General features: G+C 49.7%; 1 protein-coding gene across 5 annotated transcripts in view; it reads right to left on the bottom strand.

Moving 5' to 3' along the window:
* ITIH6 (inter-alpha-trypsin inhibitor heavy chain family member 6) overlaps positions 1-12443 on the bottom strand; it is a 160020-nt gene that overhangs the window by 37842 nt on the left and 109735 nt on the right. For all 5 annotated transcript variants that reach the window (XM_069209358.1, XM_069209359.1, XM_069209356.1 and 2 more), the window contains 3 exons: positions 11198-11445; positions 7703-7872; positions 3123-3239 (listed from right to left, as the gene is read on the bottom strand). In XM_069209358.1, the coding sequence (XP_069065459.1) occupies positions 3123-3239; positions 7703-7872; positions 11198-11445 (535 nt within the window). The remainder of the gene's footprint in view (positions 1-3122; positions 3240-7702; positions 7873-11197; positions 11446-12443) is intronic.

The raw sequence follows: 12443 nt of genomic DNA, 5'->3' as shown, positions 1-12443 counted from the left end.
TTGTGTGTCGTGTGTGTACATGTCGTATGCAAGGTTTGATTGTTTGAGGATTTTCATTAGCGGCTCCCTATGGAGGTTAAAGCGTGTGGGGGTAATGGACGATCCTTGTGGGACGCCGCGTCTCACTGGTGAAGCATCTGAGAATGAGTCGGCTAGTTGGATTCACTGTGAGCGGTTCTGCAGGAAGGATGCGGACCAGGAGGGCGTTTTCCCAGACAGCCCCATTCGGTTTTGTAGCAATCTTCGTAGGATGTTGTGATTGAGCATGTCAAGTGCCGATGAGAGGTCCAGGAGGATGGAGTAGGCAGGAATCGTCATTGTCCAGCATCTCTAGAGTGTCATCCATGATGTGAACATTGGCTGACTCCGCGATGTGCCCAGAGCTAAAGCCTGACTGAAATTTGTTAATAGGTTGAATTTATCAATGTGCGGATGCAATTCGTTGTGCACACATTTTTCCAGTAATTTGGCCAGAAAGGGAATATTCGACTCCGGCGGAAAGTTGCTCAGAGCTGTAGGGTCTGCCCCTACTTTTTCAGGAGGATTGTCCCTTGCTCAGTCTTCGGGCAGTCCAGGATAGAGCCTTGTTTTAGCAATGAATGTATGATCTCAGTCAGTATGGGTGGGAAGAGGTCACTGCGTTCCTTCAGTATTGTGGAGGAGATAGGGTCATTGAAATGTGAAACTGGTTTCATGGATAGTAATGTCCTGTGGACCTCCTCCTAGGTTAGTGTTTTAAACTCACTCCGTGATGCGTGATTTTTGGTCTTGGAAGGGTGAGTTGCGGAATGGAGATTCATCGTCGGAATGGTGATCATTCTCTATAGTGGCTTGTAATCTTTCTTTGGCGGTCACTATTTATTTTTAGATTTCTAAGATTTTGTCATTGACAAATGCAGAGAAAGCGTCACAGTTTTCCAGTGAGTTATGGATAATCCTGGTTATGTTGTGCGCCCCGGTTGGTTGGTTGACAATCTTGAACACTTGCCTTGGGCGATTTCTTGCTTTGTTGAGTTGGGATCTGGAGCACCATGCTTTTGAGTTACAAATGTGTTATTGTAGCTGTTCCGCCGTTCTCGTAGTTTGATCAAAAGCAATATTGGGGGGTCCTGTCTCCATCTTCACTCTGCATGTCTGAAGCTAATCGAGACTGCGGTTGGATAGTAAATGCCACCTTAACACTTTGCACTGGGTTTGCATTACAAAGGTGGTGCAAACCCGGAGCAAAACATTCATAAACCGGAGTCTGAGTGTCAGTGAGTTTAAGTGAGTGAAATTAAGAGCCCATGCAAGTGAGTGAGTGAGAGTGAATAAGAATGAGTGTAATAGAGTGAGTGTGAGTGAGAGAATGAGAATGAGTGTGACTGAACGTGAGTGCGTTATAGAGGTCCCGGGACAAAATACTGGTGCAGGCATTCCACTTCCAGGAAATATTAGCACAACAGGCTCCTGTGCCAACATACTGGCACGAGGGGTTCATTCTTGAAGTAAAGGGCACCTATTGTAAATTACTGGTACTAATACAAGCGGTTCATTCCTGAAATAAATGGCACCTATTGTAAAATACTGGCACTGACACAAGGGGTTCGTGTTTGAAATAAAGGGGACCTATTGTAAAATACTGGCACTGGCACGAGGGGTTCATTCTTGAAATAAAGGGCACCTATTGTAAATTACTGGCACAAGGGGTTCATTCTTGAAATAAAGGGCACCTATTGTAAAATACTGGCACTGGCACAAGGGGTTCATGTTTGAAATACAGGGCACCTCTGACAAAATACTAGCACAAGAGGTTAATTCTTGAAATAAAGGGCACATATTGTAAAATACTGGCATTGGCACAAGGGGTTCATTCTTGAAATAAACGGCACCTATTGTAAACTCCTGGCACTGGCACAAGGGGTTCATTCTTGAAATAAACGGCACCTATTGTAAACTCCTGGCACTGGCCCAAGGGGTTCATTCTTGAAATGAAGGGCACCTATTGTAAAATACTGGCACTGGCCCAAGGGGTTCATTCTTGAAATGAAGGGCACCTATTGTAAAATACTGGCACCGGCATGCTAGAGGTAATCCATGGCATATACGGTAATCCATGGAAAAATACTGGCATACTTGCTGACAGTCTGGGCATGTTGGCCCCCGGTGGCAAAATGCAGTTACTAGTAAAAAGGAGGTAATTCTTGGCATAAAACTAGACAACGTGCAATATTGGAGGGTGGCACCCATGATAAAACGGTGACCCAGGCACAATAGAGGTCATTTTTGACAGGTGGGTGCACACATATCACATTGTGAAAAAAATGAGGCCAGCTCCTGGTGGACGTCATGTTTCATTGGCTCGCCATGAAAGAATTTGACTATTTAATGAGTGCCCATCCAGCACCTATGGCATTTTAGCAACACTGTGTGAAAAGTAGTCACTAAAGTTGACTGTTTCACCCCATTCTTTTTCATTTTTCTTGGGGGGGTGACAGGGGACCCACTCGAAGACGTCTGGCTTAATTGCTTTGCTCCCTTATTACAATTCAGGGCAAGTATTATTCCCTAGAACTTTCAACAATCGAGGTCAAGAGTCATATGATGTCACTTCCTGTGACGTTATTAAGGTTAAGTGGTGTGTGATGTCACTTCCGCTACCGCTGGCATTTTGGTGAATCGATGCCCATGAGCTTTGCAAGTATTGTTTCAAATCTATGCATACTTTTGCCACATGTTTCTCACAAATCATTACTTTTAACCATCACCGACTTGGCGAGGTTTCCAAACGTTTGAGGACGTCCTCAAAGACTACTGGCCTGATTTACCTTTCTGCGGACGGATTACTCATCACAACGGTGACTGATATCCGACCCGCTGAAATAGGAATCCCATAAGACAGGGTTCTGCAAAGTGGGTCCTGGAGAGCCGGGTCCATGCCAGAGTTTTAGCATATCCACAGTTAGAAAACTGTAGATTTCTGAAACATCTTTTTTCTAAATGGTGATATGGAATTTATATTTGGGCAGATGGGATATCCGTAATCAGGCCCTTAGTGTATGAAATATTTTGCTCACTGGCACAGCCCTCTGGTACCATGTAGCCACCCCCACGGTACCAGCAGTCCAGGGTGGGGGTCACACCTGCTTCATCTTCGTGCCGGACATCGAGCCGCTGACGTCAATGACGAAGACCACGTTCTTCTGCACCGCTGGGAGCCCACGAGGGGCGAAGTAATGCACGAAGTATCCGTTGTAGATCTGTGGAGGGAGAGCAGGGTGTCAGGAGGGGCGCTGGGAAGAGAGCTCGTGCTCCATGCATGTGCGGATGGCGCCCCAGGGGAGCTGTGAGCGGAGGCCTACTCCCAAGGGAGCCAGCAGGCACAGACAGGCAGAACTAGCAGGCAGAGACAGGCAGAACCAGCAGGCAGAGACAGGCAGAACCAGCAGGTACAGACAGGCAGAACCAGCAGGTACAGACAGCCAGAACTAGCAGGCACAGACAGGCAGAACCAGCAGGCACAGACAGGCAGAACTAGCAGGCAGAGACAGGCAGAACCAGCAGGTACAGACAGCCAGAACTAGCAGGCACAGACAGGCAGAACCAGCAGGTACAGACAGGCAGAACCAGCAGGTACAGACAGGCAGAACCAGCCGGCACGGACAGCCAGAACTAGCAGGCACGGACAGGCAGAACCAGCAGGTACAGACAGCCAGAACTAGCAGGCACAGACAGGCAGAACCAGCAGGTACAGACAGCCAGAACTAGCAGGCACAGACAGGCAGAACCAGCAGGTACAGACAGGCAGAACCAGCCGGCACGGACAGGCAGAACCAGCAGGTATGGACAGCCAGAACTAGCATGTACAGACAGGCAGAACCAGAAGGTACGTACAGGCAGAACTAGCAGGCACAGACAGGCAGAACCAGCAGGTACGGACAGCCAGAACTAGCAGGCACGCACAGGCAGAACCGGCCTGTACGGACAGCCAGAACTAGCAGGCACAGACAGGCAGAGCCAGCAGGTACGGACAGGCACAGACAGGCAGAACCAGAAGGTATAGACAGGCAGAACTAGCAGGCACAGACAGGCAGAACCAGCAGGGACGGACAGGCAGAACTAGCAGGTATAGACAGGCAGAACCAGCAGGTACGGACAGGCACAGACAGGCAGAACCAGCAGGAATAGACAGGCAGAACCAGCAGGAATAGACAGGCAGAGCCAGCAGGAATAGACAGGCAGAGCCAGCAGGTACGGACAGGCAGAACTAGCAGACAGGCAGAGCCAGCAGGTACGGACAGCCAGAACTAGCAAGCATAGACAGGCAGAACCAGCAGGTACGGACAGGCAGAACTAGCAGGTACGGACAGCCAGAACCAGCAGGTATGGACAGGCAGAACTAGCAAGCATAGACAGGCAGAACCAGCAGGTACGGACAGGCAGAGCCAGCAGGCATATACAGGGAGAATCAACAGCCATGACAGAAATAATAGCCTTGGACAGGCAGAACCAATAGGCAGAACTAACAAGCATGGACTTGCAGAGGTGAGAGGCATGGACAGGCAGAACCAACAAGCATGGGCAGGCACAATGAATGGGCACACCACTTTATTTTGTAGTCTCTCACTCCTTAAGACACTAATGCTTTTTTAAATGACCATCGCTTCGTGCGCTCTGCAGTGAGGCCAAAGACTGGATGAGCATGTAGTCTGCACATATCCACGACCAACTGACAGGCACCAAGAGAAACCTACAATACCTGCTGCCTCAACAGGTGTTTCGCCAGCAGGCAGCTTACAATGTCTGTCGACAATACCTAAAAAAGCAAATATTCTTAGGGAATGAAAGAGAAAGTAAAAGATGTCAAATGTACGCAGGGGCTGCATCATCAACTTGGAATATTTTATGGGCTTTTATAGTCATTGTTCAGCGATATATCCACTGACACATGCAAGTTGCACCTGCACAGCAGCACCTGGCCCTGCTGAAACATACAAGCTGCACCTGCCCAGCAGCACGTGGTCCTGCTGAAACATACAAGCTGCACCTGCACAGCAGCACGTGGTCCTGCTGAAACATAGAAGCTGCATCTTCACAGCAGCACGTGGCCCTGCTGACACATACAAGCTGCATCTGCACAGCAGCATCTAGCCCTGCTGACACATACATGTTGCACCTGCACAGCAGCACCTAGCTCTGCTGACAGATACAGGCTGCACTGCACAGCAGCACCTGACCCTACAAATACCGAAAGGCTGCATTTGCACAGCAGCATCTGGCCCTGCTGATACATACAAGCTGCACCTGCACAGCAGCACCTGGCCCTGCTGACAAATACAAGCTGCACTGGCACAGCAGCGCCTGACCCTAGAAATACCGAAAGGCTGCATTTGCACAGCAGCATCTGGCCCTGTGATACATACAAGCTGCACCAGCACAGCAGCATCTGGCCCTGCTGACAGATACAAGCTGCACTGGCACCGCAGCAACTGACCCTACAAATACCGAAAGGCTGCATTTGCACAGCAGCATCTGGCCCTGCTGATACATATAAGCTGCACCTGCACAGCAGCATCTGGCCCTACTGACACATGCAAGTTGCGCCTGCACAACAGCATCTGATGTTACTGATACATACAGCCTGCACATTGACAGGAGTACCTGGCCCCGCTTTCACATACAACCTGCACAGCAACAGTGGCCCTGCTGACACGTACAAGCTGGATCTGCACAACAGCACCTGGCTCTGCTGACACGTACAAGCTGCACCTGCACAACAGCATCTGACGTTATTGATACATATAGCCTGCATAGCAGCACCTGACTCTGCTGACACATACAGGCTGCTCCTATGAGACCAACACCTGACCCCACTGATACATTCAGACTGCACCTTCACCGCAGCACCTGGTCCTGCTGACAAGTACAGGCTATACCTGCACAGCAGCACCTGATGTTACTGATACATAGCGCCTGCACAGCAGCACGTGGCCCTGCTGACCCATACAGACTGCACCTGCACAGCAGCACCTGACGTTACTAAAACATAGAGCGTGCACAGCAGCACCTTGCCCTCTTGACACATACAGACTGCACCTGTTAAGCAGCACCTGACGTTACTGATACATAGAGCCTGCACAGCAGCACCTGCCCTGCTGACACATAAAGACTGTACTTGCACAGCAGAACCTGACATTACTGATACATAGAGCCTGCACAGCAGCACCTGCCCTGCTGACACATAAAGACTGTACTTGCACAGCAGAACCTGACATTACTGATACATAGAGCCTGCACAGCAGCACCTGCCCTGCTGACACATAAAGACTGTACTTGCACAGCAGAACCTGACATTACTGATACATAGAGCCTGCACAGCAGCACCTTGCCCTCTTGACACATACAGACTGCACCTGCACAGCAGCACCTGACGTTACTAAAACATAGAGCCTGCACAGCAGCACCTGATGTTACTGATACATAGAGCCTGCACAGCAGCACGTGGCCCTGCTGACCCATACAGACTGCACCTGCACAGCAGCACTTGACGTTACTAAAACATAGAGCCTGCACAGCAGCACCTTGCCCTCTTGACACATACAGACTGCACCTGCACGGATAATCCAAGGGAGAGTGTGGGGTGTCTTCCTGATACCACACACCCTCTCTATCAAAACAATGTCTCCCAACAATGACAACAACCTACATCAACAGGGACTAGCACAGCACCACTGGGTCCAGAATTTCTGAAGAAGGAAACCTCACTCACTCTTTTGTGGCATGCTTCATCAAAGGGAACTTTAGCTCTTTGGGCAAAGGGAAGCAGAAATTAAAATTACCTTATAGTTAAACCCATTTTTATTGTGATATTAAGGGGACCCACTGTAAGATTAAGAAGGATAGGGCAGATGTCTGGTGCGCACTATGACTCATGCATCCTATGAAATGCTAACATGTTTCGGTCTATATGGTGCTTTTGTGGGTCAGATGCCTTCTTCAGGACTAAATGTGATCCCTATATGACTGCTGCATAATTTCATTCACACAGGGCCCCGGGGACACTGCCTCCTGTCCCTCACTGGGTCATGAGTTTGTACTCAATGTAACCTAGCAATGAGTAAAGTCATCATAAATTTACTTGAACCCCTAACATGAAAGTAAACAAAAAGATAGTGTCCCCAAAGTGACAAAACTTGAAAACATTACACAAGAACATAGCATGTGTGGGGTTGTTGATACAAGCACTCTCTGTCAATCAACTTACCCTGACCGAGGGATATCCTATCTTCTCAATTGTTAGAGGAGTGACCCTCTTATACAAGTAGAAAGACTGATAGAGAATAGCAGCTACGTTCACAGTAGTGAGAATATAGTGAACAATCTCAAAAGAAGTATGTTTCTCAAGTGGAGGAATTCAATAAACACGAATAGAAGTTAATCTTACTCCTAAATTATACCCCATTAGTAGAAAGAGAAGAGAGTGCCCTTTACCTCTCTCCCACATCTGGGATGTGGGATCATACATCCAAGCACAGATTAGATTTGTTTTATACCCTTTACTATTGTTTCACAGTTCTCATCATTGTGCTGATCTCTGTATGCTTTGTAAATGGGGATATGTGAACAATAAAGGAGTAGCCAGAGCCTACTCATGCATCATGCTCATGCATCCATGCTGCACCCACAAGCCCGTGTACCAGCGATGCTGCGCGTGCGCCTTCACCTGAACATCCCCTGCCAGGTCCTTCGCATTCACATCGTACTGCACCACAAAGTCAGCCATGATGCCGGAGCGGGAGTAGGCGGCCTGTTCACCGGGCGTTGGGGCAAAGGTGACCCTGGCGCAATGAGTGCCCTTCTTGACGCGCGTGGACGGAGGGAGCTCGGCCTCACCTGGGGGTACGGTGGAAAGTAGCAAGCACATGAATATTGGGGTCACCAGGAGTATGGCACAGCAGCTCCTCTCTCCAAACATAGCTGCTTATTCCTGAGCTACAGTTTGAGCTTTCCAAATTCTAAGCCGCTTGACGCCAACTCTATGCACAATTAAATCAAAGGACCTGATTTATATTCCAATATAGCCTATGGAACTTGTAGTACGGCCGACGGGATGTCCCTCACGTTTGTGACGGAGTAACGCCACCGCCAAACTCTAAATCAGGCCCTAAGTCATTGAATCAATTCTTTTTCTATAAATAAACAATTTTTTGATATGGAGCCTTTTAAAACTGCAGCCATCTTGGTAAGCAAGGGAGCTGCCAGGATCTTTCACCTGAGCAAAAGTGCTGAATGAAAAGAGAGTGAGAGAGATAGGGAAATAGGAAAGAAGAACACATTCCTGAAAGTAATATACTTTCAAAGAGAGAGACTATGTTATACCAACTACCAGGAAAGCAAGAAGGAAGAACTGAGGAAGGTGGTAAAAGGTTAAAGCAGGAAAAAGTCAGGATGGGGACAGCAGTCTCTTTACACAGCAAAGTGCTAGAAAGACAGCCTTTGTACACTCGCCTTACATTCAAATGCCTGGAAGCATATGTCTCCCATATCTGGACGAGAGGGCCAAACAGTACCTCCGCACCTCTGGTAGGCTGTGCTGTACCAATAAGCAGAACAGAGCTGCAGAGCTGTGGGTTGCACATCAAAATTGGAACTATATAGCTACAGAAATATCTACCCAGGATGTGATATATATATATTGTATAGATATATATATATGTATATATATATATGCTATTAACTGCACATCTGCATTCCTTGAAGATATATATTGACAAGGTACATGTATATGGAGTTGAGTTCACAGATACAAACCATATTCTCTATTGTGAGAAAATCTCACTTTTTGTCATACACATTTTTTTTGCCGAATGGTATTCCTACTTTTTAAACTCTGCACACTGGGGCACTGCTGACCGGTCCCCTGTGTGTGTGCTCTGACCAATAAACATGATGACTTTGGCTAATCCCCACTTAGTTTATTTAACTTTCCAGTAAGGCCATCGTTTCTGGGTCAGGAAATACACAGGAAGGAAGTCTACTTTTAAGTTTTAAAAAGTCACCCCTAAAAGGACCTTCTACCTGGCAACATTGGGTGTATAATATTTAAAAAAGAAACATGCAAGACATTAGGGTTGGTATGTGCCTACAGTGAGTGCCCGCAAAAGCAATTTTCACTGTATAGTGATGTGGTTGTCTCTAAGAGAAAAACTAAAATACAATTAATTTTTGGCGACTTTAGTTTGAAATAAGCCACAGAGCCTATTAAACCACTGTTTTTAATATTCATAAAAATTTCAATTCAATGGTGAGGCTGTATTTTTTTATAAATTTGCAGAAAATGTGACTTTTTAAAAGTTAGACTTTGCCTGCTGAATGCTGAAGCTCTAGTCTGCTAATTAGCATTAGCCTGCCTGCAGCTGCCTTTCTGTCGGTGCTTTCCCCTTGATCAGATTTTACCACTGCTCCCAGAGCACAGACATTCACTTGGGGCTTTTGGCAGGAAGACCTGGGTGGGAGATATGTGACTTAATATCTTCCAGAAAAAGGCAGCAGGGATGGTTCAGGAATTTCATAGTGTGAAAGGGACTGGGGAGAGACCTGCCCATTCATAGGCAACTGACAATTCAGACCTGGGGAAGGGGGTCCTCTGATTCCAGGGCCAACTGCAGCCAGCCTGGCTCCCGTCCAGTGTGAGGGGTAGCTGGTGCCAGAACCGTATCTCTCAGGTTACGTGGGTGGCTTTTTAGCTGCAGGTTGTTTGTGGGTGGTTTGGACCCCTGACCTTGAATCTCTGGCATTTTTGGGGTGGCTTGTTCTACATGGGTTTGCACCTCTCAGGTTGGGTGTGCGGCTTGTTTTGCCCTGGGCTTGGGCCCCACAGGTTGTTTGTGGGTGGTTTGTTTACCCTAGTCTTGTGTCTTTCAGATCAGTGTGTAGTTTCTTTTCCTCTGTCTGTGCCTCAGGTTGGGTGGGTGGCTTGTTTTCCATGGGTCTGTACCTCTCAGGTTGTTGGTGGGTGGCTTGTTATTCTTTGGGTATGTACCACTCAGGTTCTTGGTGACTGGCCTGTTCCCCCCACCCTGGGACCTATCAGGTTTCCGTGTGTGGCCTCTTTACCCTTGGCTCTATACCTCCCAGGTTGGGTTGGTGATATGATTGGTGGATGGCTGGTTGGCTGGTTGGCTTGTTTTCCATTGGGTCTGCACCTATCAAGTTTCAGGAGTGGGTGGGATCTTTACTCCTGGGCCTGTACCTCTCAGGTTGCTGGGTGGGTACCATCTTCCCCAAGGGCCTGTACCTCTCAGGGTGTTGGGTGGGTGGGATCTTTACTCCTGGGCCTGTAACTCTCAGGGTGCTGGGTGGGTGCCCTCTTCCCCCAGGGCCTGTACCTCTCAGGTAGTTGGGTGGGTGGCCTCTTTACTCCTGGGCCTGTAACTCTCAGGGTGCTGGGTGGGTGCCCTCGTCCCCTAGGGCCTGTACCTCTCAGGGTGCTGGGTGGGTGCCCTCTTTCCCTCAGGGCCTGTACCTCTCAGGTTGCTGGGTGGGTGCCCTCTTCCCACAGGGCCTGTACCTCTCAGGTTGCTGGGTGGCCTCTATCCCCCAGGGCCTGTACCTCTCAGGGTGTTGAGTGGGTGGGATCTTTACTCCTGGGCCTGTACCACTCAGGTTGTCGGGTGGGTACTCTCTTCCCCCAGGGCCTGTACCTCTCAGGTTGCTGGGTGGGTGTCCTCTTCCCCCAGGGCCCTCTTCCGCCAGGGCCTGTACCTCTCAGGTTGCTGGGTGGGCGGCCTCTATCCCCCAGGGCCTGTACCTCTCAGGTAGTTGGGTGAGTGGACTCTTTACTCCTGGGCCTGTACCTCTCAGGTTGTTGGGTGGGTGGCCTCTTCCCCCAGGGCCTGTACCTCTCAGGTTGCTGGGTGGGTGTCCTCTTCCCCGAGGGCCTGTACCTCTCAGGTAGTTGGGTGGGTGGCCTCTTTAATCCTGGGCCTGTACCTCTCAGGTTGCTGGGTGGGTGCCCTTTCCCCCAGGGCCTGTACCTCTCAGGGTGCTGGGTGGGTGGGATATTTACTCATGGACCTGTACCTCTCAGGGTGCTGGGTGGGTGCCCTCTTCCCCCAGGGCCTGTACCTCTCAGGTTGCTGGGTGGGTGCCCTCTTCCCCCAGGGCCTGTACCTCTCAGGTTGCTGGGTGGGTGCCCTCTTCCCCCCAGGGCCAGTACCTCTCAGGTTGTTGGTGAGCAGCCGGCTGGTACGCAGTGGTAGGACCCTCACGTACTCGATGCCAGTACGCTCAGAGATGGTCACCTCCACGGTTAGGTTCTGCACCACCTGCTGAGGCCGGATACTGACTGCGTGCTGGTACCTGCCCAGGTGTCGCTGCAGCAGCTCCTCGTAGGTCAGGGTGAAGGTGATCTCCTCTTCCGGCTCCACGTTCACCAGCACCCGGAACTTCTCCGTCTCTCGCTCCCTGTGGAGGGGAACAGCCCATTACTGCCCTCATCAGAGCACATGCCCACCCTTGTGCCCTCTGCCCATCATCTGCCACAACCTTCCCTCCTCTAGGCAGAGGGGAAGAAGTTCAGGACTGCTTTAGTAATGATCTTTCCCTATATCTTGAAAATAAGGGTGGAGGGTGTATGTGAATCATAGAATGGTGGTGCTGTGCAACATACATCAAGGATCCCACCATGGCGCTGTGGAACATGCATCAAGGATACCACCATGGTGCTGTGGAATATGCATCAATGATCCCACCATGGTGGTGCTGCGCAACATGCAGCAAGGATCCCACAATGGTGGCGCTGTGCAACATGCATCAAGGATCCCACCATTGTGGTGCTGTGCAACATGCATCAAGGATCCCGCCATGGCGGTGCTGTTCAACATGCAGCAAGGATCCAGCAATGGTGGCACTGCGCAACATGCAGCAAAGATCCCACCATGGTGGTGCTGCGCATCATGCATCAAGGATCCAACCAAGGTTGTGCTGTGCAACATGCAGCAAGGATCCCACCATGGTGGTGCTGTGCAACATGCAGCAAGGATCCCACCATGGTGGTGCTGTGTAAAATGCAGTAAGGATCCCACCATGGTGGTGCTGTGCAACATGCAGCAAGGATCCCACCATGGTGGTGCTGTGCAACATGCAGCAAGGATACTACATTGTGGTGCTGTGCAACGTGCAAGGATTCCACAATGGTGGTGCTGTGCAACATGCAGCAAGGATCCCACCATGGTGGTGCTGTGCAACATGCAGCAAGGATCCTACAATGGTAGTGCTGTGCAACCTGCAGCAAGATTCCCACCATGGTGGTGCTGTGCAACATGCAGCAAGGATCCCACCATGGTAATGCTGTGCAACATGCATCAAAGATCCTACAATGGTGGTGCTGTGCAACATGCAGCAATGTTCCCACAACGGAGGTGCTGCTCAATATGCAGCAAGGATCCCACAATTGTGGTGCT

The sequence above is a fragment of the Pleurodeles waltl genome, chromosome 10, assembly GCF_031143425.1.
Source record: "Pleurodeles waltl isolate 20211129_DDA chromosome 10, aPleWal1.hap1.20221129, whole genome shotgun sequence".
Taxonomy (NCBI): Eukaryota; Metazoa; Chordata; class Amphibia; order Caudata; family Salamandridae; genus Pleurodeles; species Pleurodeles waltl.
The sequence above is the reverse complement of the archived record's forward strand: the minus strand, read 5'-3'. Positions and strand labels throughout refer to the sequence as shown.